General features: G+C 54.7%; 1 protein-coding gene across 6 annotated transcripts in view; it reads left to right on the top strand.

The window, feature by feature from the left end:
• The window catches only part of MTSS1 (MTSS I-BAR domain containing 1), a 136,260-nt gene that overhangs the window by 66,721 nt on the left and 43,304 nt on the right, over positions 1-26,235 (top strand). The window contains exon 1 of one of the 6 annotated variants that reach the window (XM_045860771.1): positions 9,274-9,304. The exons of 4 other annotated variants lie outside the window; for them this stretch is intronic. In XM_045860771.1, the coding sequence (XP_045716727.1) occupies positions 9,289-9,304 (16 nt within the window). In that variant the 5' untranslated portion in view covers positions 9,274-9,288. Of the gene's footprint in view, positions 1-9,273; positions 9,335-26,235 lie in introns of those variants that run through there. One more of the 6 variants, XM_045860772.1, reaches the window with a different exon arrangement.

Raw genomic sequence — 26,235 nt, 5'->3', positions numbered from 1 at the left:
GAGGGGGTGGAGAGACGTGGCTACCCCTGGCCTGGGACGTTGTCAGGACCTAGTCCTGTCCAGCACCTGCCCTGCACCCTGTTCTGATGGTCTGGTTCGTTGCTGTTACTGGGTGCTCTGGCTGGAGTTGCCCTGCTTGCCAGCACAAAGCAACAGGAGCATAAGGTTCACAGCCCTTTAAACACAGTCCCTTTATAGCCCTGGCTCGTCCATGGGTGGCTTGGCCGCTTGCTCTCTGTTAGTAAGGTTACATGCGCAGTGTTTGAAGTCACACTCCGGGTGGCTGAGCCCTGGGTCTTCTCCATATCCAGGAGGTGGCCTTAAATTGGATTTTGAAACATTGCATCCTGAAAGAGCTCACGGTATTTTTTTCCCCAGGCTCAAGAACACATAATCCTGAGCCTCAACTTTCTGTGACTCACAAGTAGAGCATTGCATCCTTTCTTTGGATTATAGTGCTGTGATGCTTTCGAGATCATGGCGATAGGTGCCTCGATGACTGAAGGGGAGTATCTGGACAATTCATTTTAGTACTAAAATATACTAACTTTAGTACTAAAATGTACTAAATGTAAGAATTGAATACTAAACTCTTACTCAGGTAACCACGGCCGGTGAAGGGTGGGTGGTGGATCATTAGCATGAATAGGGCGTCTTGAGCAATACCAGGCTCAGTTCTGGGGGGTTTTGACTCTGCCTTTGTGTCCAATGCTCACGACAGCCTCGTGACGACGTGGGTGTGGATGCCCCCGTTGTGTAGCCAGGGGAGCTGAGGCCTGCCAGGCCCATGCCGTTGTCATGAAAGCTGGTGAGAAGCACCGCCCCGTCTCGGAGCCCCTGTCCCCGCTGTCCATTGTATCGCATGAGACCATTGTTTAGGTTAAGGGCTGCTTCCTGCTGATAATGTTATGTACCTCCTAGAGGTTTAAATGCTTTGTGCGGTTTACAGGGCAGACGTTTTCTGTAGAGGCCCCAGAGTAAATACTTGAGACCTTGAGAGCCACGGTGTCTTCGTTGCACCTGCGTGCCTCTGCCGTTGCAGAGAGGAAGCCGCCTCAGAAAGGGCGGGCTTGGCTGTGTTCCAATAAAACTTTATTTATGGCAGATTGCAGTATGTATGACCTTAAGCCTTGATTCTGTGTTCTGTTATCAGGTACGTGACTGTTCAGTCGTGTTTCAGAAAACTTGGAATTGCCCCATTTTTACAGCTGATCAGCTAAACAGTATGAAGAAGTGAGAAGTTGTTTGTCTCTTAGTGCTTCTGAAATCAGCTAGTACATGATCATGGGAATGGAAAGAATGGTATCACGTCAACACCTCCCCCCCCCCACACACACACACATACACACCTTTCTTTGTATATTAGAACCTGCTTATTGAGGATAGAAACTGGTAAACACAGAAACTCTGATATCTAATAAAGGCCAAAAAATTCCTGTTGCACAAAGACCCCAAATCTAGATGTGTGCAAACAGAAATTACATTACACATACGTAAAACATAAATAGTACGAAAATGTCGCTATCATTTGGGGTACTTCTTGAAAATGTGCATAAATTCCTTTTATTTAAAGAAGGTATGTGCAATGGTGCAGATTTTTCTTCACATGTTGAAAATCCAGTAGGTTATAAAACATGTGGTGTCTCCTTAACACTAGGTGTTAGCAGTGTTTTTTTTCTCGCTCTGCCAATTTTACTGATCAAAGACTCCTCCCCCACCCACCTGAACATTCTCTTTGGTCATCATGTGGAGCAGAAGCGTGATGGCCGCTCCCTTGGGCTGAGGGGTCCCCGTACAGGGCACGCCAAGTCTGTTGCGTGTCCTTAGTTCTCACAACAGCTGGCGGAAGTGGGCTCCACTGTAACCCATTTCACTGGCGAGCAAACCGAGGCTTAGAGAGGCTGAGGCCGTGGACTGTGTTCATGTGCTCCTGAAACAGCACGAGGAAAGTGAGTCTGTCTTAAGGGACTCTCATGTCCACACTGGGTGAGTCAATGCTTCTGTTAGGAGCTGGGGATGTGCCTGGAGGCCTAGGAGTTTCAAAGCTCGGCTGGGCCCCGGGAGGGAGACGGGCACCAGCTTGAACTGTCTGGGAAGCCTGAGCTGACTCGGGGCTCAGCTTTCAACTGGAGATGGTTTTCTTCCCGAGTCCAGGGTCCCCTCCCGAGGTTTTCTTAGCACTTAGAGCTTTTGTAAACAACAGCAACAAAAAAATCTACAGGGCAAGGGAAAGCTTATCTGCTGGGATTGATTCATTTAAAACAAATCAGAAGATGCGCTGAGCTCAGGGCTTCCGTTTCCCTCCCGCTCCTCTCCTGTCGCTGCCCCCAATGACCGCACATGCCCCACGCCTTCCTCACCGCGGCGTTTCGACATCTTTCCAGGCAACTGTGCGTTCTGTGGAATGCTACGTGCTTGAAATCAAACCATGTGGTTGCCTTTCTGGAACTATTTCCCGTTTAACTTTTTGAGACTTGCTATGTATTGAAAACTAAGTGTAAATCCTCTACCTGTTTTGCTGGATTCAGTGAGCTACCAGTTCCTCTGCCCCTTGAGGGGGGAAATACTACACTCGTGCTAACGAAGCCTCATTCTCCATGAGGACAGTTGGAAGGAAGAGGGAAGGAAAAAGATGGATCCACCAGTGAGGCCGTTCTCCTGTTTTAACATGCGGGTCCACTACTGTCTTATTTCTCTTCTGCTTCTCTTTTTCCCTTTTATCTTGACTCTGTTCTTTCCATGCTTGTTGGTAAAATCAGAATTCATTCATCCCTGGGTAGGGAAACATCTGATTCAGGATGCAGCTTTTTGATTTCCTTATTTGGTCCATTGGGGCCAAGCAATACTAAACCAAAGGGGGTTTTGAGTGCTGCCACCAGGCCAGTTGTCCATCTGTTCATCCGTCTGTCTAGCCATCCATCTTCAGGGCTTCCGCCTGGGACCAGTGTTGCCAGGCATTGTGGGAGGAAGGTGCATCAGGCAGGGAAGGAACTCAGGTTCGTCGAGCAGTTGTCTTCTGAGGCCGGGACTGAGTGCTTTCCGTGTATTCGTAGTGAATTTTTGCAGCAGCTACATAAGGAACATGGGTTTAACCATTCATTGCAGGAGTGGAGGTTCGGAGAGTTCGGGACTTGCTAAGGTCATGGTTACCTGAACTTGTGTTTGTTGGGTCTCACCTATCATTCTCCTCCCACACTGCTCCTCTTTCTGATGGAAACACTGTGTGTGTCCCGTTCCCCCCCCACCAAGAGGTGCTTACAGGTGTGTGTGTGTGTGACAGAAGCCCTCCTAACCGGCCTCCCGTGGGCCTGCCAGCCAGAGTGATGGTGGCTCTCCGTCCCCCCGTCGGGGGCAGGAGACTGTTCTCCAGCCTGTCCCCTCCCTCTCCTGCTTTGTCCAGATGAGTGCTGGACTCACTGAGCAGCTCCTTTTTCCTCCGGAACTTCTTTTTGCAACAGGGGACATTGGAGTATGAAGAGGTAAGTTGTTTTTCTGAAAAGTACATTGGGTGTTTCAAAAAGACTTGAAAAACAAAGCATCAAAAAAATCCCTGTTGTTTGTTTAGTGTGTGGTCGAGATGCATCAGAATAAACAAGGAAGGGCTGGTGGTTAAACTCGAGGAGGATTCTTCTCTCACAAGTAGTGAAACTGTCCTTGGAGGAACCCGAAATTGGACATTGTGGGGTGTGGTTTTTGCTAGAAAGACCACGGAACTCCAATCAGCAGATCCATATGCCAAAAAGGCCTTGGCTCTTCATCATAAGATTGAGGAATGGATGTTTTAAGTGCAAGTAAATTGGTTTAGGTGTGTGTGTATAATTTCTGAGTCCTCTCCTGCTCTGACTTCTTAAAAAAACAGCTATCATTTCAGCCAGGATGGTCCTTCTAGTGAACCAGAGTGACTGTGTTTCATAGTCTCACTTCCTGCTGCTTGGTGGGGGTAGCAGAACAGTGAGTAGGCTGGGGGTGCGGTCAAGAGCTGGGGGTTCTTACCCCAGCTGGACCCAGCTATTAGCTGTGAACCCCAAGAGAAACCACTCAGTTTCCTCATCTGTAAAACAGGATGAACAGCTCCTCTCCAGCACCACGGCAAGGGAGAGTCCAGCTAGTAAACAATATCCGTGTCACGTAGTAGATGCTCATTAAATGTCATCTGCATGTGCTCGACTCATTGTGTTGGTCTGTCTTTATAATGCTTATCCGATTTACTCGTATGATTATTAGTTACTGGGGCAAGAAGTTTAGCAAAATTCTTTGTTAGGTGAGGCTTTCTGGTTCCCAAGTTTATAGACATTTAGACCGTGACAGTCTCGGACTATATAGAAAAGAAATCGGAGGGTGTTCATGTTCACAGGAAGATGGTCTGTGTAGTGGTAGGTGTGTGTTTTTCCAGCAGTTTAGAGGAGCTGTTCGTGCACTTCTGTGGTGAGAATGTGATACCTTTATTAAATAAAGCGGGTGTCCCAGGACTCGCCGACACTGTCTTAACCCCACTCTTAACCCTGCTCGATCCTGCAATATGCACGCACTTGGAAACAGGAAGTCCTTTTTCTCTTTGTTGTGACAGTGCTTAGCTCCTACCTGCCAGTTTAGCCTTTTGACGAATTCAAACTGGCCTTCCACCGTTCATGACAATTCTGTACTTCGTGGGGACTGTTTCTGTGTTTCCAAAATGATTTTATCATGTGTTTGCTTGTAACGTTACAGCAGTAATGACTAGTGATTAACAGAAGCACCGTCCTCTGCTACCCATTCTGGTGTGGCCGCAGGGTCCTTGCCGCCCTCCTGGGCCCTGACCGCGGTAGGAGGAGCTGTGTATGTCTGTGGCGGGTGTTCATGTTAAACTCTTAGGTTATTAGGAGGGAAGCCTTTCAGGGATGTACCGGCTTCATGCTTGAGTGGCGGTGATTAGCTCTGTGGCCCCGTCTCTCCTGCTGGAGCTCCGGGGAGGCGGGCCTGCTCTGCGGACGTGAGGGGAGCAGGTGTCTGCTTATCCGAGCACCGACCCCGCGGTCTCCTGACTGTGCCCTGGAGAGCACGTGCGGATCTCTGCGCAGGAAGGAACTCTCGGAGAGGAATGTCCGAGCGTGGTCCTGTTTCCTGTTTCAGAGGGGACTCTTCTCGTTCCAAGCTTATTTTTGGATGATGTGGGCTGTCTTTGACGCCCCACTCAGCAGCATTGCTAGATTCTAAGGTGGGGCCAGCCTGGGGTAGCAGGTGTGTTCATAGACACTTGGACACACCTTTTTAATCTGTGTCTTCTCCATTGGTTGAAGAGAAAGACCGGAAAAATTGGGAAGCAGTGTGCAAGCTTTAAACCTTTTGTAATCATCACGAAATTTGAAATATCCTCAGATCTTTCTGATAAGTTAAAAGAATTATGACTAACATCTTTATTAGATTTATTGTCAAAGGCTACCTTCTCCAACTTGAAGGGTAAAACCTCAGGGAAAGTCAGTATCATCTGCCCTAAAAAGTTAGAGGAATCACAGAAGAGACCCCAGAGGAAAAGGTTCTCGGGTGATTCTTACTGTGTACAGTACCATCGGGGATGTGCTACCCTATTCCCAACTGGAATGGGTCTACCTCCTGTAAATGCCCAAGCCAGTTTCACCTTAGTTCAGCTGACTCGTGTACCACTGTTCTGTGAGAGTGGACGTGGAGGGCAAGTTCAGACCGATGGGCCCTGTGTTCTCACAGCAGCGTGCACACCTGGGTCCTGCAGACGTTCGGATGAAACCAACAAACGGGCAAGGGCGTACGTCTGAAGTGTAGCCATGAAACCAGCCCCTTCACTTTTAGGGCAGGTCACCCTGTCACGGAAAAGTCCCATCAGAAGAGCATTGCTTTGGGTGAAGACTCTGAGGCCCAAGCACGACACAGAAATTCCATCCCTGCCAAGATGTGAATGGCAATGAGATGACCGCCTGTTTCCTGCAGGCCCCGGCATGAAATGGCAGCTGGGCCAAGGCCAAGTGTGTGCAGGCGATCTGACCCCCAGCCTCCTGCATTTCTGCAAGTGGTTAGTGCTCATGCTGTGGAACCAAGGCCCCCACCAACCCCATCAACGCCTTGTGCTCCTCTTTCCCTTCCGGTGGGAGAGGGCGCCTTGGGATTGCACGCCCCCCCCCCCCCCGCTCCAGCCTATTCACTGAGCACACCCCTCACTCAGGACTCGCTGTGAGTGTACGTATTCTTTCATGCCACCCTCTGAAACCTCCCTTGATTGTATTCCTTCTCTACTTACCATGCCATTTCTTGGTTCCCTTCCGCAGACTACATCCTTGGGAGGGAGGGATAAGTTCATTAAAAGATCTAGCTGTCTTATCTGACCTCTTCGGAGGGAGCAGGGCAGGTGCTTAGAAAATCACAAACAAGTGCACTTGCTTTGCAGGGGGCAGTTCTGGAGCCTGCTGCTCACGCTTTGACCTTGGCAGGGTCACGGGTTTCTGACCTTTCGGGGTCAGGGCCTGACCTGCTGGGCTAGTGTGGCGTGAGGGGGAGGGGGCATGTAAGACACAGGGCACACAGCAGCAGCTTGAACACGTCATTCCTTCTTTTGTCATTTCCATGGGCGCTGGAGGAGAGTCCCGTCCTAGTTCAGAGTCTTATACTTCCGAATTTTAAATGCCGCGAGCAAGGAAGGCCTGAAGGAGGATGAGGTCGGTGGAGTCGTTTGCTGTTGGCTGCCTGCCTATAGCTAATGCTGACTGTAGTCCCCGCCAGAGAAGCTCTGTGGTCACCATGTGAGGTCAAGTCTACTTTTATCCGTGGGGGCTACGTTTCATGACCCCCCATGGATGCCTGATCCGGTTGGTGGGTAGTACTGACCCCTATGTATACTGTGTTTTTTCTATTTGTGCCTGCCTTATAGATACAGCTTAATTTACACAGGAAGACAGTAACAACGGTAACAACGGTAACAACGGTAATAATAGAATAATTAGAGCAATGTACTAGAGTAAAAGTGTCTCACTGCACTGTCCTCAACCTTCTTGTGACGATGTGAGGTGACGCAGTGCCCGTGTGACGGGGAAAAGTGAGGTGAGCAGTGTGAGCTTCGTAACATGGCGTTAGGCTCCCGTAAGGTTGACCAGACACAAACACGTGATTGACACTCCATATGATGACTGATGCACCATATGATGACTGAGACGGCTGCTGAGTGACCGTGGGTGAGGAGCGTGTACAGAGTGGACGTGCTGGACAGAGTGCAACCGGAAGAGTTGGCGTCCGTGCTGCCCGTCACCACCAGAACCAGGGACAAGGGACAAGGGTTGCGTCTTTAGGGGCCGTTATTCAGATGCCGGCCATCTGAGAAGATGGTGCGTTCTATACCCTAAAATCTGTCTTAACATCTCATCTCAGTCCCGCCTTTTTATAAGGAGAAGGAAAGGGTAGGTGAGGGATTTGGGAAGAAAGGTTAATCCGACAAGAGTTGCTGTCTGGTGGTGATTTTCCTAGCATTTCTTCATCCGCATCGCGGACGTCCGCTTGCAGGCCCCCTGGGGCACATGGGTTGAATTGCGTGTTGACCTCCCTGAGTCGTCGGGGTCATGGATTCCAGCTCATGCAATGACAGCGTTCCGCGATGCAGGGGTCACGCACCAGTCACTCAAGCCTGTCCACCAGAACTACAGCTAAAATCTCCAACGCTTGAGTTCCCCTATCAAAAGGGATAATTCATGTCCCAGGCAGGATGGATGGAGCTGGACGGCCCAAGATTTATTTCATCGCAATGTTCAGAAATGGTGTATGATTCAAAACTTATGAGTTGTGTGTTTCTGAAACTTACCATGTAATGTTTTTGGACTGCGGTTGACTATGGGTAATGGAAACCATGGATACGGAAGGACTTTTATGTTCTCCTTCTCACTGGTTTCCAGGGAAGCCCCCTTGAGAAGATCACTGTTTGTCGTTTTGTCATTTTGATTGATTCATACTTCCATATATAACTTCGGATCTGGAGCACAGCGTAACGCGTGAGAGAAGTAATTGTATTAATTAATTTTGGAAGCTAATTCCACTTGCTCCGTCAGCGTGGCCGCTCGGAGCTTTCGGGGAAGTATCTTCTAGAACACCATCTGAACGTCACACAGCGTTGAATTAGAACCGACAAACGTTATTTTTAAAACCATGTATTGTGTTAAATTTTTGCCCGCCGAGAGTGGGCCTAAGTTTTCCTTTTAGGAGTAGGCGTTGGCGCTGAGGACCAGGACGAGGGACAAAGCTGTTCAGTACTGTTCATAATCAGAAAAAGCGTTGGATTCTGAAGTAGTCCCAACAACTGCTTTTCTTCAATTACTCGTAAACCGGTTTCTAGATACTGTTCTTACATAGGAGTTGTCAAAAGGTGTTGACCAGCAATCGCTTCATTAAAGCATTGGCTCCTAACACAACCGTGTAGTTGGAGAAATTTCCAGTTTGCAGCAAGATGCATCTTATGCGTGGCTGCATGTGCGCTAATAAACAGCAGCATGGAGAGTTCTGCTACTTCCCTCTCCTTTTCGGTTTGCTTTCTATTAGAACCAGACCAGACAGCCCCATCGCCAGCCAGCGCCAGATCTCTGCTATCCCAGCGGCTACACAGAAGACTGGGAGGGGGCAGTGATGGGAGCCTTCACTTTGCTGCCCCCTACTTTTGGAGGGCCGGGGGCTTTATTCTCGAAGCTGTAGAGTAGGGACACAGTGGGGTGGGGACCTGCATTCAGCCGTTGACGGAGGCAGTGATCCCAATGGGGTGAGCCGTGGAGAGACAGAAGCTGGCAGAGCTGAGGGCTTTCGCGGTAAGAGCCTGAATGGAGACTTGGGGAACGGAGTGGACAGTGCGGGGCCAGAGACAGCTTAGGACAGGTGTAAACCTGGGGGCGAGCGGGCCTCGAGGCCAGGTGCGTGGTGAGGCACAGAGGGAACGCAGGGCTGTGAGAGGCAGGCTGGCCGGGACACGATCCGGCCTCCACAGAGGTGTTGGGTCGCTGGTGCGTAGACCCTGCCTGGACGGCACACGTGTCTGAAAGGTCCCACCTGTTGTGAAATCAGTGTGCCCTGTTTGCTCCCTGCGGATGGAAAGTACATTTTGTATCTCTGGGGAGATTCTTGGGTCAAGGTAGTGACTTTTGGTCCGTGCTGTTCTCAGGGACCTTCTGGGCGGGGAGTCTGCCTGGGGTCGGAGTCCAGAAGAACTGGTATGTCCTTGTCCCCCTGGCTTCCTTGTCTTGGACTGCAGCACCTAGAGTGTGTGAGGTGCCTTAGGCTCAAGGGCGAAGCCGTGGGGTGCTGGCCGGTGAAATGTCGAAGTGCCTCCGTTAGTCATTATTTTCCTTTTGTTGCACATGTGAGTCTTTGGCTCTGAGTGTGGCTGGTGGCTTTATCTTGGTGATGATGCGCTGTTAAATTGTGTGTTTAAGAACATGCTGGTGGGTGGCGAGCATTGCAACACACCCAGCAGGTCCTGGAGTGCCGGGGCCAGTGGTCTCCAGAGTGGTGACAGTAATGAGAGGTGGGACAGCTTTCAATGTTGACAACAGCAGAGGCAACTGGTAATTAATCTTCCTTTCTTCCTTCCTTCCTTCCTTCCTTCCTTCCTTCCTTCCTTCCTTCCTTCCTTCCCTCCCTCCCTCCCTTTCCTTTCCTTTCCTTTCCTTTCCTTTCCTTTCCTTTCCTTTCCTTTCCTTTCCTTTCCTTTCCTTTCCTTTCCTTTCCTTTCCTTTCTTTTGTTTCTTTGTCTCCCTCCCTCCCTCCTCTCTCTCTCTGCTTTCTTTTCTTTTTTTTCTTTTTCTTTTTTCTTTTTCTTTTTCTTTCCTTCCTTCCATTCCTCCCTTTCCTTTCCTTTCTTTCCTTTCTTTTCTTTCTTCCTTTCTCCCTCCCGCTCTCCTCTCTCTTTCTTTCCCTCCCTCCCTCCCTCCACCAAATATTTATGCTAAATGCTTCCTGTGCATTGTTTTGTTTACTTCCTAAAACTACCCGTCACTAAGTACCACTTCACAGACGAGAGTATTCAGACCTGTTGCTTTAGGTCACACAACAAAGTAAGAACTAGATTTTCCTGACTCCCAAACCTGTGCAGTACACCAGTCCTTGTCACGCTTGAACTTTAAGCTGCCTGTGGCTCGCCCAGGGTCCTACTGAAATGCAGGAGGCCTGGAGGGGCACCCCCAGCTCTTGCTGCCTCCCGGTAGGCCCCACTGGGTAGCAGGCGTCCGCCGCCCCTGGTACGTGGCTTCCTGTCTTTGGATCTCACTTCCAGGGTTTGTAAACCGAGGGCAGCGCTTACTGTTCGCCCCTGCCTTCCGAAGCGCTGCTGACAGAATCGAGATCGTACGTGTGCGTAATCTTTGTAAATCAAAACAATGAAAAATACCGGTGGCTGCGCTCTTCTCCTTTTTCTCCCAGACCTTTCTCCTCCTCTTCCTCTTTCAATTCTTTCCCTCCATTCCTGCTCCAGTCCCATGTCGCCTGTATCCCTGTGGTGGGACAGCTGTCTGTGTCTCGTGGGCCCACATGTCTGTCGTCGAGGGCTTTGTTGATGGATGACTCACCTGCAGCTTCGGATGGAGTTCGAATGGGGCCTTGGGGTCCCTGGCTGTCACTCTCAGCTATTTATTAAAGGTGTTCGATCTCCCAGTTTTAAGCAGTTGAAGGAGGAATCGTATTCCTTGGAGTAGATGAGGTATTTCAAGCAAGCCTCAGACACAACTCCGAGAGCAGGCGCCTGAGCAGCGAGCGTGGCCTTCCCACGCCTGCCCTCCGCACCCAGTCAGTTCTTCGAAGGGCGAGTTCACACACGTGGGGCGGGCGGCTGTGTTTCAGAAGGCCTGACGTGTGTGATGTGTTTTAAAAGATCCCAGATAAAAATGATGACGATGAAAACCGGGACTGCTCAGAAGGGGGCGTTTTAGTTTCTTGGGTGATTTGCTTAGGGAGACTCCTCATTTTTCCAGGGTGTGGGGGGGACCTTGCTGTGTGGTGTCTGGGGAAAGGACCCCGTCGTAAAGCGGGCTGAGGCGAGGGCTGTGTCTCTCCGTGCTGGGACGGGGCCGGGGCCTGCTCAGCCTCCACCAGGGCCGGAAGCCACGCGCTGGAGGCGTCCAGCGGTCTGAGCCGCCGGCGGTGCGTGGGCTTCTCTGAAGGTCTGCTTTAAGGAGGGGCTTACCCAAAATGCAGCTAGATCTTGGGTGTCAGAGTCAGGTTCCCTTAGCGCTGCATACCCAGATCTACCTCCCTGGGTCTCAGTTTTCTTGTCTGTAAAATGGGGGTGATGACAGGGTCACTGGAAGAATGAAAATGAATAATGTGCGTGCAGAGCACAGCCCTGGGCCCGGCTCGTGAATGCGTAGGAAGGGGCTCTCCTTACTAGCTCACTGCCCGCCTGCCCCGGGGGCCTTCTCAGGGAGGAGGATTGTCCTGTAGACGGCCTAGGATTCCACGAAACGTGTGCCTGTTACTGTCCGAGTGTGCCGTGGCGTAAGGACACTTAAGGTACGGACTTGGGAGCTAGACACCACTTGGGGGTGAAGCCTAGATTCACCTACCTTGGGCACATTTCTCCTTCTCTCCAGTGGGAGTAGTAGGTAGGCAACAAGACTTGGCTCAGAGGGTTGCTGAGAGAATTGAAGGAAATTATACAAAGTGCTTCTCACAGTTTCTTGCCCATCATAGACAGTCAGTGAATGGAAGCCCTTCGCTGATAAAATGCCCGGGATTTGGGTTTTCTGTACCGCGCTCTTACCAATGGGGAAAGAGCCCCCTTTGGGGTTGGTTCTGTTGACTCCGGCGTCCCACACGCCTTGTCCCACAGGACAGTAAACTCGAAGGGGAGTGTGAGCCGTGGCTTTTCTGGGTCCTGCCACCCGTCCCTTCCTGCCCTTTTCTGGGGCCCCTGCCGTGGCCGCCTGCGGGGATGGAGGGGGAGGCTCCTGCTGGGCTCGCCAGCAGCTCCAGGGTCTGCAGGCGAGTTCACCGTGGGGAGCAGGAGACAGAGCCTTCCCACTAATCAGGGTCCTAAATGCCAGCCCGGGCCTGGGAGGGCTCCCTGCTGCTGGCTTGTGCCGTTGGGCTTCGTGTCCGCGGCAGCGGTCTCATTGGAAGAGATGATTGGCGCCGTGTCCTGGGGAACAGGGTCTTAGAGGGAGAAGACCAGGAGCCGCCAGGCCGGTGCCGTGAGGCTCAGACCTGCAGACTGGGAGAGGGGAGGGCACCGCCTCTCCGCCTGCCACGCCTTGAGCTTCCGCTCCGTCGGGTGTGCTGTTCTCCACTCCTCATCGTAGCGCGTGTTCTGGCCGTGGGAAGGGTCTGTCCGCAGGAAACAGCGTTGCCACAGTTGCCTTTCCACGAGTAGTTCGCATTGCGTCCCTGCACGCCTTGCCCTGGCCCCTGCGTGCTGCCTGTGGAAGTTTGGGCACCGCAGGCTGGCCCCTGAGGCCGTTCGCCCTCCCACTGACCCCGACCTGCCTCGCCTTGCATCACGCCCCCCCGAAGGTCCCTGGAGGGCCCGTGGAGCTGCTCAGGATCTGATCCCAGCCTTCCCTCTTCGTGGATGTTTCCTGGTGTCCTCCTCTCTTGTCCTTGTCCCCTGTCCCCTCTCCCCTCTCCCTCTCGGCTGGGGCTCTGTGTTGTGGGGGAGGAGTTGAGAAACGGGGGTCGATAGTCCTGCTTTGACTCCTGCCCTCAATCCCGACTCCTTTGGTCACCGTGGGTAAGTGACTTAACCTCTGTGAGCCTCAGTCTCCTCCTCCATAAAGTCGAGGTTCCTGCCTTGGGGGGTCGTGTAGAGGGGAAGGTTCGGGTGTCTAATGCACGCAGTGGCGCTCAGTAGGTGTTACCGATACAGTGATCAAGCTCTGATTTCTCCTCGATAGCCAGCCCTCGGCCTCCGGGTGCCAACTAAATAACTTAATTGATCCAGTTTCAGATAGGTGGGACGGCTCCGGGTCTTTGACAGCCCAAGGGCACCGTGAAGACCCCAAGATCAGAGGGGCCAGCACAGCGTGGGAGAGGATAATAAGCGCAGCCTCACTTTCTCTTCGGAGAACCAGGTGGCAACCTCTCGAGGTGCTGGGAGTTTTGCTCTGTGCAAACGTTGGCAGGGACCCTGCAGCTGCTGCCTGGTAATTGGGAGTGTGCAGAGGACTCCGGATGAAGCAATATCCTCTGACGGGCTCCCTTCCAACCCGTGGGTGCGGGCTGGGCAGGGCGGGGAGCGAGCTGCTGGCTCATCAGCCGCAGTGACCGGGAGATGCCTCCAGAGACCTTCCTTCGCACCAGGGCAGCGTCCATCCGTCCCTGCGACAATCACCATGGCAGTGCGCCCCCTGCTTGCTTTCTCTCCTGTCTCCTGGAGAAGAGGCTGGGGTCACGCCCAGGGGAGGACACTTGCAACCAGGTGTCCCCGACAGAGCTTGCTGCTGGGGCCCTCTGACCTGCCCTTGCCGAGCTCTGGTCATTTCTAACCACCTCCCGTGACCAGGAACATCTCATTGCCCCCTGTCCAAGGGCAGTGGGCGTGCCTTCCAGCCAACTGCCTTACGGAAAAAATGTCACTAGGTCCCTCCCTCCCTGCCCTGAGATTGCTAATTTCTGGGCTTCATACTTCTCAAGGTCCTTCTGACTGGGGCTGCCTGGACTAGGGGATTGCCTTTTAGCTTAAGCATCCAAGCAGAAAAGGCACCTGGAAAGCTGTAGGGGGGGTAGGACCAGCCCAAGAGAAGCACCAGGGAAACACTGGAATGGCTCTGTGTCAGGAGGAATAATTCTGTGTCCGAGAGACCCATGCGAACACAGCTTCCCCTCCCGCAGTCCTTAGATTCACTGTGGTCTTGCTTTTGTCTGGTCCCTCTGTTCGTTGTCATCCTCCTCCTCCTCCTCCTCCTCCTGCTCCTTCTCGTCAGCATGGTGCTGGGCTTCACAGACCTGGCCCTGGCGTCACACTCTCAGCCTCTCCCTTCCTGTCATTACCAGGCTCTGCACATAGTAGGTGCATGTTGTGCTGAAGCTACAGTCACAGCCTGTGCAGAGTTGATCCCGGAAGCCAACGGGGAGGTGCGGGGAGGCCATGAGGACAGGGCACGGTCAGTGCACGATTACAGTCCTGCCATCTGGATTTCTCGGAGGGACGCAGTGCCGTGTGTGAGGGTTTGCGCGTGAAGAGGGATGGGTCGCCTGCCCCATCCGCAGTGCCTGCAGCCTGTTCATTGAGACAGAAAAGGAACGAGGTGTGTTTAAAGAGGCAGTGTAGCTGAATCTGCAGCTGGAGCACTGAAACCCTTTCGCCAGGAGCTCAAAGATGCCGTTTTGTGTGTGTGTGTGTGTGTGTGTGTGTGTGTGTGTGTGTGGCGCGGGGGTGGGGTGCTTTAACCGGCCTGCTTTCCTGGGCCGGCACTGGGCTGCCTCGGGGAGAGGCGCCTCGCCGGCAGATGGTCTGTGCCAGCCGAACCCCACCCAGTGCCCAGAAGTGCTGGTCTGTGTCCCGTGTCAGCTTCCATTACCCTTCAGTCCTCAGCCGAGGCCTCACTCGTTTCTCCAGACGGGAATCCTGCCAGCCAGGAGCACTCAGAGTTGTGATAGGTTCAGCGCGAGGACTGGAAGGAGCCTGCTGCTTGCCCAGAAGCCCCGGCTCTCGTGGAGGGCTTTACCTTCCGTAGCGTGTTGTCCTGTGATTCCTCTCCTCCTGTTTTGTAACTAGGATCTTAGGCGGGAAGAGAGGCCCCCTCTCCAGGTGAGCGCACTGAGGCTCGGAAAAACCCTTTCTGGGGTCACGCACGAGCAGGAGGCAGAGCCCGGAGGCGAGCCTCCTCCTGCCCAGCAAGGACGAGGCCCGTTCACGCGCGGTGCCTTCGCACCCGCTCGTCCTCCCGGCCCCCCAGCCCCAAGCCCGTCCGCAGACCATTTCCCTGGTGAGCGTATCTGGGTCTGAACTGCACACAGCCGGGCCCCGACGGATCGGGGGCGGGGGGGGGCGGCCCGTGCTGCTGAGGTCCGCAGCGGGGGATGTGGGCACGTCTGTTGTTCACAGTGTCTGTCTGTGGAACAAGTGCAGCGAGCCGCACGAGTGTCAGGACGCTCCCAGGCATTTGCCAGACATCTGCCCTTTGGAATGTGGGGGGTCGGGAAGAGCTTTGGGAGGCTCCTTCGTTCCCGAGCCCACGCCTGCCTCCCTGCTGGGGGCGCACCCACCTCTTCGGACCAGCTTCCAGCCTTGTCCTCCAGCCGCCTGCTCCCTGGGCTCCCTTCACCTGAGCCGCCATCCGCGTCCCTCGTGCACTGCAGGGGTGTGGTTCCTGCCGATGCCACCTGAGACTCAGCCAGGCCAAGCTGCCGCCTCTGGGTTTCCAGGCTGGTTCCTGAAGCCCCAGTGGAGGTCCCCTGCACCTCAAATGTCCGACTAACCTTTGGTTCCTAGTGCTGCCTCCTTCCTTCATCACACTCAGGCTCGCAAGCTGCATAAACACCGCTCCCTGCCATTGTCCTGCACCCTTTCCTTCCTCTTCTCCTTCTCTGTCGCATCGCCACCTGAGTCGGGGCTGCTTTGGGTCACCTCCTCTCTGCACTGTGGCCCACACCCTCACCACCCCTCCTTTCACAACCCGGGTGGAGAATCTTCCAGTGATGGCCCCGCCCTGCTCGAAAAGATGGTGCTCTCTCTCCTGCCACCTGCACGCAGTGCGGGCTGCAGCCTCGTGCGGCGCCTGGTGAATGCCGCACACACGGGCCCTGCTCTTCGACTCTGGGATCCTGGCCTTGAGGGCAGGGCCTGACGTGTTCTTCTGTCCTGTACTCGTCTTTGCCTAGTGACAGCCCTTGAATGGGGGCTTGAGTGCTGACTGGCATGTCTCAGTGGGGGTTGCAGGGGACTCGCCCCACTTTGTTTTAAGCCGGTTTAACCAGCTCTGACCAAGTCACTGGAGGAGAGAGGAAGCGATCTTCCTACCTTCCCAGGGAAGGGTGACATGGTGATTTTATTTCAGAAGATAGTTTCCACGTTTTAGCTGCTCTTTGTTTTTGTTTGGCTTTATTCAGATGCTTAAACTGGGTGGTTAATTTTATAAGTTTCACTCTTTGGGGCCAGTTTGTTAATTCAGCAGAAGTTCACCATTGCAGATGAGTTGTTTTGGCAGAGGGTCGGGCGCCCACCTCTTTGGGGTGCCATATTTATTTATGTTTGGTAAAAAGAAAAGGTGGTATTCACAGAACTGAGCCTAATCCCATTTTCCAGCAATGGTAGCCTTTCCACGTCGCTCACGAAGGTGATGGATCCATACCTTAGCAGAGCCTGTCGGGAAATAGGATGAGTTACATGCACGCACATGAACACGCAGTCACGCACGCCGGTCCCCTGTGGGACCCCTTGGTAAGGGAGGGTGGCATTTGTGTGAGTTTGGAGGACAGCACGGGAAGTTGCAGCTGATCGCTCTCCATGGGGCGACCGTGCTCTGCAGCGTGTGGGAGCCCCCCAGCTGGAACAGCTCTCCGGATCAGATGCCACTCGGGTGCTGCCTCTGATGCCCAGACCACAGTTTCTGGACGGACTGACAATGGCATATGGACTGACTTGCTCCCAGTCTCCTGCAGGGATGGGACTCGGGCCTTGCCTTAGGCCTCCTCCCCTTCTTCTCTCGGGACCGGGAGGGGCTTCTCAACTAAGAGTACGGCCAGAGAAAGAAAACCCAACCCACACCGGAAACCTACACTTCAGTGCCAAGAGCCCCTGTGCGGATCTTTGTGACTCCCCAAGGGTTAATGAGGACTTCTCCGGGAGGTGTGACAAGGACCAGTCTGTGAGAGGATGCAGCCTGCGTCCCCATCGTGAGCGGGAAGGCAGAGCCCCAGTGTGGTGATATACTTCTTCCCGCCCCTGAGCCTGGCTCTCCAGCTCCAGGTTTAGCGCCGGCTGCCCTCCCCTGCACTCCGTTTCCTCCCGGGGGGCAGGGGGCTGGTCTCTTCCTCACCCCGGAGACCTTGGCCCGCTGTGCTAACAAGGCCCGCTCCTGAACAGGGCCTCAGACTAACCGAAGGTCATTAAATATTTAATTGAATTATTTCACTGTGGGGATATTGTGGTTCATGTTGAAAACCAATCACCTGCCTATTTATCTGGCCCTTAAGAAATAGGTCCCTGGTTAAACATTTAAAGGTCAGAGTCACGGTGATCACAGTGACCTCATTGTCTTCTCTCCCTGTGGGTTTGGGTGGGGAATGGGAAGGAAGGGCCGCGCTGGGAGGAAGACAGTTGGTTAGACGTTTCCTTTATGGGTAAAGGGATTCCAGGTGATCAGGAGGCACTGCACTCCTTTTTTTGTTTTTTTGTTTGTTTTCGGCCTTCCCTTGTCTTGATTCTCCAGAGGGATGCCAGGAAGGGGCTGGAATGTGGGTGAGGATGGCTTTTGAACTAGACAGCCGTGCTCAATAGGAGAAACCGAATTCCCTGGAATGTCCAGTCATTCGAGAAGCAGTGGCCTTTGTGCCGGCACAGCTGGGTGAGGCGTCGACGTTCCGTGGCTCTGCCCGTTCACCTAGTTTGTCACGCAGGGAGAAGAGAAGGTGTTTGGGAATTCTCCTGATTCCTCCCTCCTTCACCGTGTCGGTGCTGTAGGCACAGGTAGCCGCTCTGGCCTCTGGCATGACGACCCTCCCACCAGGGTCAGACTCTCGCTTTATGACCCTAGTAATACAAATGGCTTTGACCGTGACTTCTAAAAGAGTACATCAGCCTGTTCCGTCTGGTGGGGATCTCAGGGGCAAGGAGTTGGGGCCTAGAAAGGGAAGGCGTGAGGCTGACACTCGGTTTATGTTGGTAAGAGACCAAGGATGAAATAGTTTGAGGGTCCACCGTGTGCCGAGGCCTTGCTGGACACCCTTGGGAGTTAGCGTTAGTCTGATGCCTGATCGAGAAGGGAGGGGCTTCCCCAAGGACAAAAGTGCTCAGCTTTTGGGCAGGAACCCCCCGCCCCCCAGCTCCTCTGCATCTGTCGGGGGTGACGCGTGGGCGAGAGCTGGAGCAGTGGAGAGAAAACCTCTCGGCTGTGATTCGTGCGCTGTTACTCTCCAGCAGCAGAACAGGCAGGCAGCCGATGGCTCCCGAGGGAGAGACGTCGGCCAGGGCAGGGAGCGTCAGCGACGTGCTCGACTCAGCGCAAGGCGGGTGCCTGTTCCCTGCACCGCGCGGAAGCTGGGCCACGCGACCAGAGTCAGGAGCCTGACTTCTGTGATCCTCGTGTACCTGGCCAGCTAGAGATTTCAGAAACCTTTTTCATTCACGTCTGGGAAGACGGATTGTCTGTTTTGTGTGACTTTGTTTGCATTCCCATTGTCTATAATGACACCCCCCTCCCACCGCCCCGCCGTGTATTTCTTCCTCCCAGTTTCCATCGTTCAGCAGATTTTCCTGACTGAGGCCCGTGCCAGACACCGTGCGGCGGCGGACGGGAGCCCCGCCTGTGTGGTGGAGACAAACGTGACAGGACAGTGTGACCATCGGGAGAGGATGGGGGCCGGGGGCCTGGCTCAGCAGGGAGGAGGCCCCTTGGAGGCGGGGCTCTGGGAGTGCCGCCAGCCCGGGTGGCCCCCCCGCTGAGTTACGAGGGTGCACGGAAGCCAGCAGGAAGGGCAGTGCCCCGAGGAGGGAGCCGCGTGTGCAGGAGCCACGAGACCAGTGGAAGGGAGGAGGGGGCACGTGGGAGCTGCCAGGACGCCCGTCACCTGGAGCGCACCTGGTGTCTGCAGCTGGTGTCGATTCTGTTTCCCACAAAGACTCTCAGGTGCCAGTTCAAAAGAGCACTCGCAGCTGTGCCTTTTTTGTCTGTTAACTTGAATGCCCGTCTACTCCGTGAGAGTCAGGCGAAGTCCTCCTCCCGTGAATGCCGGTTCCCTCCCATGGACCGTGTAGGAGAACATTGGAGAGAAACTGGGCAGACACCGGCCCAGATCATTTGGAGCAAAGCACTGCGTCCTTCCACTTTCCAGCCGCCCGCCCCCCCACGCGGTAGAAACCCGTCACCATCAGACAGCCTGGGGGTGTGCAGAGGTCCGTGTGTGTCCGAAACCACACTCCCTTTCTGCGCCCGCCCTTTCCTTTGCTCCTTAGTCCCGTGCTTCAGCGTGCTCATGAGTTGGTGCTTTTTACGTTGGTTGTGTTCTCTCTCTTTCCCTGGGTCAGGGGAGGCCCTTCTTCTCGCCCCATGTTGGCGGTGCTGCCGACAAGAGGGCCCACACAGAGCCGGTCTGGGGGAGGCATGTGAAGGAGACCCCATAGCTGGCGGCTCCTTGGAAGGAAAGGGGTGGCCTTGGGCTCCGGCCCCTCTTCGCCACCCTCCAGCCCCGTCACAATGCGTCAAATGCAAGCCTGGTTTTAGTAGCAGGGCCACCAAGTCTGCTGTGCTGGCTGTCCAAGGATTAGTGTTGTCAGCGGTGGACCAAAGACGAACATTCGCCCTGTTGGCATCGCCTTTGGAGATCTCTCCCGTGACAGTGCGGGGTGATGCAACGGCGGCTCCCTTTTCGCATGAGCGAAGGCCAGCACCGTTGCGAAACAGAGGGTGTGCGGTGGGCAGTTGTCCAGTCACTTGTGAAAAATCGGTCCATGGAGGGTGGCGACCAGGCCTCAGCATCCCCTGAGACTGGGCAGCAGCCTGCGAATTTAGGTTGGAGGAGCGGCGAGACGGGCTGGAAGGTGCCTGGGCATTGGAGGCACACAGCCCGGCCTGAAGCCCAGCTGCCTTGCATGGTAGCTGTGTGATGTATGGCAGGTGACTCGCCCTCTCTGTTCACAGGCAGCTTGGCAGTGTTGTTGTAGGAGGTATTTAGGTAGAACTCTGGAAGGAATACTTTCACATAATACTTGACACAAGACTGAGAAAACACGCACAGCCCACATAAGGAATCCCCCTTCCAAAAAGAGTTGGGGGGATGAGAGGCGGCAGTGCCAGGCCACCTCTCGCAGTGATACATTTTCTCTGCATCGTTTCCTCCTCCCTGATGGGAGGGAAGGGGATGTGAACGCCTCGCCTCGAGCTGTTGTAAGTATTAGAAACAAAGTGTAGACTGGGCCTGGTACGAGCCTGCTGCCCCAAACAAGTGTGAAATGTCGTGGGGAACTTTGCCCACTGACTTCTTCGGATCTCTGAGGTCCCTAAAATTAGGGTACGCCCTGATCTCGAGTGACGTGTTTGGACGGGTGAGCTCTGGGGGTGCTCGGGGCTGGGGGTTGGGAAAGTCTGTGCTGAGCCCCTGCACTTGCCCACCCCCACCCCCAGCCCAGCCAGAGCGGGACCTCTTTCCTTCAGGAGACATCTCCCATCAACATAGAGCTTCGCTGCCTAGAAAATTATCCTTTCGCAGATCTCTGGTAGAGGTGAGGTCCCTCCTACGTCCCCGGTGACTTTTCGAAGGCCCTGCCCCGCTGCCCTGCTTGTCTTACTCGTAGGGAACGGAAGAGCTGAGTTTCAGGTCTTTCACCACTGGCTGGCCTGGAAAATTCAGGCAAAGGATTCCTGGCCTTTGCACCTAACAATCTGCTCCGGACCTAGAAGGGGGCTCGTGGGGCCCCTGCTGGCCCTTCAGCGAGTGCTGGCTTTGGAAGTGGCAGAGAGAGAGGCGTGGAGTCCCTGCCTCAGGGAGGCAGCTGCTGGCTTTCCAGTGACTCCGGGCTGCCTGGTGCCCACGTCACTGCCCCGTATGGCGGGGAGGAAGCCTTTGCCAAGGGCAAAGAAGAGATGCCCCGACCTGCCTGAGAGTCATCAGCCACCAGCATTCTGGGAGGGGATCCTGGGAGGAACCTCAGGCACGGACTGCAAGTCCAACCCACTCTGTGTGCTGGGGAGAGACGGCCTGCCCTCACTCCCTGGGCTGAGAGTGTTTCCAGCTGTGGGCTCCTGCTTACATAATCCTAATTGAAAAAACACTGGGGTTTGTCACCAGCCTGAGGGCAGATAAAATGTCAGTCCTTAGGTGTGCATTTCTGCTAGCTAACCTGATTGTTTAATCATCAGTCCCTACTTTCCAAAGGAACTCCGAGTCTGGAATGGAAAAACCATCACGACTTCAGCACTAAGTAAGCGCCTTGCCTCATCGCTCAAGGGCTGAGTTCCCTCTCACTGATCCTATCGGTCAAGGGTCTGCTTTGTAGCGGTAGCAATCACGTCAGACTCAGAAAGGGAATTAGTTGGAGGCTTGGGGGTGGAGGACTCACAGGATCTGTCCCCCGCCCTGTTCTTCCTTTTGGGTCCCCTCCTCTACCGTGATACCTGTGACATGCAGGGCTCCCGTTTGCCTATGTGTCCGACTCCCTCAGGAGGCCAGAGACTGGCACAGCAGGGCTGGTCTGATTTGTGGGTGCCTCTTGTGGCCCTCACCTGGCTTTTCGGGGGATTGAGTCACGGCATGGAGCTACGGGCAGTGTGTCAGGTGTACAGGGGGGCCCATGTCACGGAGCAGAGCAATGTGATTGGGGCATCTTTCTGCCTGAGGCAGGTGCATCTGCAGCAGCAGCAGCAGCAGCATCACAGACATCCGAGGAGGTGGCTGGGCCACTGTCCTTACCCCCCGCAGCTCCCGGCCGCCCCAGTGCTGTGAACGAGCCCCACTTGGTCTCGCAGTTCATGGCGGGGCGACCCTAATCAGTTGCACACTCAAGCCTGGGATGTGCCTTCCGACTGAGTCACAGCAGAGCTTCGAGCGTTCTTGGCATATTTGTGTGGAACGTCTCCGTATATTCGGTCCGAGTTCCCTGCGCGCTGCACTGGGAAATAGGACACTGCCTTCCCGCCTCCGTCAGTGGGAGGCAGACGGGGCCTAGCGCTGGGAGGGTCTGCAGTGCCGTCCCCTCCGGTGGTGACAAGTGGGAGAGTGACTCTGGAGAGGGGTGGGAGGACCCCGAAAGCCAAAGGCCCCGGGGCCTGTGTTGCCAGTGTCTCGGGAGCTGAGCAGCTTAAAGGGCGGGAGACTCAGCGGCTGATCCTGTGACGGTGCGTGGCTTGTCCTGGGGCCTTCCGGGCTGGACCTGGTCGGGGCAGGAGTCACATTTTTGTTCCTTCCTCGGTTCCTCCTCCAGAACCAGCCCCAGAGCAAGGGTGTGATGAGATCATGGAGAGCCATGGAGGTTCTTTTAATTTTCATTTTTAGTTTTGGGAAAGTATACGTGCTGTAGCCCTGGCTGGTGTAGCTCAGTGGATTGAGCGTGAGCTGCGAACCAATGTCGCAGGTTCGATTCCCACTCAGGGCACATGCCTGGGTTGCAGGCCACGGCTCCCAGCAACTGCACATTGATGTTTTTCTCTCTCTCTCTCTTTCTCCCTCCCTTCCCTCTCTACAAATAAATAAGTAAAATCTTTTAAAAAAAAAGGAAAATATACGTGCTGTAAAATTTACCATCTACCCACCCGTCCAGAAATGAGAGCATGTGGTGTCGCACCCTCATTTTGAGAACTTATGTTTGATGTTTTGAAAATATTTATTTATTTATTTTAGAGAGTTGGGGAGGGAGGAAGAAAGAGGAGAGAAACATGGATCAGCTGCCCCTGCCCGTGCCGTGACTGGGGGCTGAACCTGCAACCCAGGCATGCGCCCCAACCACAAATCGAACCAGCGACTCCTTGCCCCACGAGATGACGCCCAACCAACCGAGCTGCACGGGTCGGGGCTTAATGTTGGATTTTTAAATTAAATGGGGTGGGCCATCGGTGTTGGCACCTGAGCTCCATTTAAACGAGGTTTCAGTCTCAGATAACCACCCCGCTCTTCCCTCCGGCTGTCTCGGGCAGGAGCTGTTCCTTTCCTGAGAGTGATAGTCTGTTTTAAAGTTTGCCAACAGACGAAATGAAAGGAAGAGGGGGCAGCTGAGCTGGCGGAGTTGTGACTCAGATTCCCCTGAAAACGTGTTCTGGATTTGACGGGGGTAGAAACCAGACTTCAGGATGCCCACAGCCAGTTGCCGGAGGGAGTGGCGCGCCCTGGATCCCCACCGTGCACCACCTGCACAGCTGTGCACAGCAGCCCCCGCCCCCCGACGGTGGGAGGGACTTTCCGTGGCTGTCTCTGAAGGCAGGGACCCCTCCTCCTCCTCGATCATTGCACACCTTTTTGCTACGGGTGGGGTACTAGTAGAAAATGCCGATGCGTCTGGGAATGAGGTGGGGCGTGAACCCTAAAGCAGGTTCAGTTGAGAGTCTTGTGTGAGGCCACGCCCACGGAGACAGGGAAGGGGCTGGAACCACGGCTGTGGGTTTAAGTGTTCCGAGCGTGGCGATGGCGAGTGTCTGTTGAGTGCCCTCCCCCTGTGCATGGCACCTGGTCTTCATCAGCCCACGTGGGTCATCTCGCTTGACCCTCGATAGCTCTGTGGGGGAGGTGCTGTCAGGTGAGGAAGCTGAGGTTCAGAGTGGGTGACGCCCCAGGTTGTGCCGTTGGCTGGGGGGGAGAGCCAGCCAGTGACTGGGGGTGTCTAGCCAGAACCCTGAGAGGTGGCGTAGCGTAGCCGGTCACCCTGAGCTGGCTGAGAGGTGGTGTAGCCGGCGCCTGGGTGTAGAGGCATAACCAGCGTGGCCTGTTAACGTCCACTCCTGTGTTCGGGCATCGGGCCAGCCTTCGGGGCTGCAGAAACGCCCCCGAGGGCTGCCTTCTGAACTAGCACCCAGCCCTGCCTTCCGAGGAGTGGAACCAGGTGCGTGACCTGCGTGGAGGATTCGTCTGCCTGTCCGGCGGGGTGTTCGCACCAAGATGGGGGCTGTCGTGGGTTTACTTCCTCTGCTTGATGGGTCCCATTGAACTTAAGTAATAAGAAAATTGGGTTTCCACTTTCCAACAGTCGTCAGTCTGCTTTGCGTGCTCGTCCGCAGGCTGGGTGCAATTCAGTGTTAATGTGGTGGCCTGGTATTGTCCCCGCCCCAGGTTCGCTTGTGTCCCTCTGTCTCTCTCATGGACACACACACACACTCTCTCTCTCTCTGTCTGTCTCTCTTTCTCAACTTGAAGTCATTCAGATGTCACTGTTTTTCCTGTTTTCTTGCTTGGGGCCAGATAATCCCTGATGCCTAAATTTCTCTCTGGAAGGTCAGTTTCAGCTTTGTAATGACTGGGTAATTGTTCCCTAAGATAAACCAGCATCTCATGGGCTGCGCGATTGTCTTCTCAGCTATCCTGACGCAGAGCCATCTGCCCCCTGCCCCCTGCCCTCCATGGCCAGCGGCCATGGCCCGAGCCATTTCCTGTGGCCGAGTGCAGTCGTCTGGAAACTCGGCTAACGGCCCCACAGCCGGGGAGGGCGGCTCCTTTCTCTGTGATGGGGCTGTGCCTGTTTGTCCTCTGTCTCCTGGTCAGGAGCGGCTCTGAGCTTCTGTCTTCCCTCAGTTGTCACCGCTGGTTTGTGGTGATACAATGTCACCTCTGTAGGATGGACACCAAGTTAATGCTAATTCTTGCGGGAGCTAATTCCTGCCTCGAGCTGCAGTACGTTCGTTGATTAAGGACTATCAGGATGGTTTGCTGGGTTCCTCCCCACGTGAGTGCTGGGCTCCTGAGGGGGACACTGGTGGAAATCCCCGGGGGGCTGCGTGGCGGCGTTCTGGGGAGACGCCTGCTCGCTGGGGCCATCCTCACGTCCAATCTGTTTCTGTGGGAATAAGCCCACTTGGGGGTCTGAGACCAATGAGAGCAGAGTCGGCCATGCCAAGCATTTTCATCTTTTCAAATTCTTCTCTGGGGATGGGAGAAATTATAAGGCACTAAGTGACCTGGAGTCTTAAAAACCTTCCCTTAAAATTTTTCTGCCTCTCATATGAAACGAGCTGGTAAGCGTGCTTCAGGATGGCGGCGTCAGGGAGCAGGGCCCAGAGCGGCTGTCGAAAGATGCAGGGCGTGTCCAGAGGCCTTCTGGGGCGTGGTGCCCCAAGGGGCATGGACCACATGGACATCAGCACCCAGGAGAGCGCCCGGGGCACCTTGTTGCCGTGGGACCACCCCCTCGTGGGTGGTGTCTGGAGACAGCTGGAGGCCGTGTGATCAGGTGCCTGGGTCTGGAAGGCTTCCCCGAGGGCCGGGCCGTGCCTCACAGCAGCACCCTCGACAACAGGTGGGGTTCAGGGGCTCCCCGACCTCGGAGCATGCACTGGCTCTCACGACACGACACGTGGTTCCTGCCCAGCGATGCCCCGGCTCAGCCTCCTCCCAGCCCTGGTCCGGACAAACGTCTCTCCCTGGGAGTTCCCCGGGAACCCGCACGCATCCATCTCAGGGTCCTGTGGTGGCCGGGACTGCGGGAGGAGTCGGCCGAGGTGACTAAGGAGGCAGGCGCGTCCCGTCCTGGTGGGGCTCGCTCGTGGTTGTGCGTGTGTGTGTATACACACGTGCGTTGGTTCTTCGGCAGGTGGACGCAAGGCATGCGGTTATGTTTCCGCCGTCTGCGGCCCCCCACGTGGTTCACCAAATAACCACCAGGGGCCTCGGTGCCGTTTCCATGTAGGGTAACAGTGAACTCGTGACAGTCGTGAGTTTCCGGGTGGCATTCGGTGGCTGGAATTAGAGGTCAGTTCTGTCCTGAAGACCTGGGAGATGCTGCTTTCCCATGGCCGCGTTTTTGGTTCGTTCAGTCTCATCGAGCTCATGGGCAGTGTTGCCAAAAAAGTCAGAATGAATGCTTTAGCCAAAGCTTCCCCTTGGGAAGGGAAAGGTCGCCCAGAGGAGAACTCCCACCTTTCTTGAACCCTCGCTCCCTTCACTCCGAGGGGCGCAGAGGACGGCGCCTGCCCTCCTCCCCCGAGCGCAGAGCAGAGGAGGATCTCTGGCCCTGGAGCCCTTTCGCCTGAGTCTCCACCGTTCGGCAGGGGTGGGAAAGGAAACATCCTGATAGCATTCTACAACTAGGCTACCCCTAAGGCCTCATTCGGCTTGTAGATTCTGTAACGCATAGATGCTGAAGATTCTTTAGAGAAAGTGGCTTTAAGAAATCCCAGGGCGCCCTGGCTGGTGTGGCTCAGTGGATTGGGTGCGGCCTGTGGACCAAAGGGTCGTCAGTTCGATTCCCAGTCAGGGCACATGCTTGGGTTGCAGGCCAGGTCCCCACTGGGGGGCGTGTGAGAGGCAACCACACATGGATGTTTCCCTCTCTTTCTCCCTGCCTTCCCCTTTCTCTAAAAGTAAATAAATAAAGTCTTAAAAAAAAAAAGAAGAAGAAATCCCAGGGCTTACTGTTGCGGGTACCATTTGGTAGGTCCCTTGTACTTCAGCCAGATGATTGTCATCATGGCAGCA

The sequence above is a fragment of the Phyllostomus hastatus genome, unplaced genomic scaffold, assembly GCF_019186645.2.
Source record: "Phyllostomus hastatus isolate PE091 unplaced genomic scaffold, TTU_PhHast_1.1 phas_scaffold_21, whole genome shotgun sequence".
NCBI classification, from domain to species: Eukaryota; Metazoa; Chordata; class Mammalia; order Chiroptera; family Phyllostomidae; genus Phyllostomus; species Phyllostomus hastatus.
Note: the sequence above shows the minus strand (reverse complement) of the source record. Positions and strands in the feature narration are given on the sequence as shown.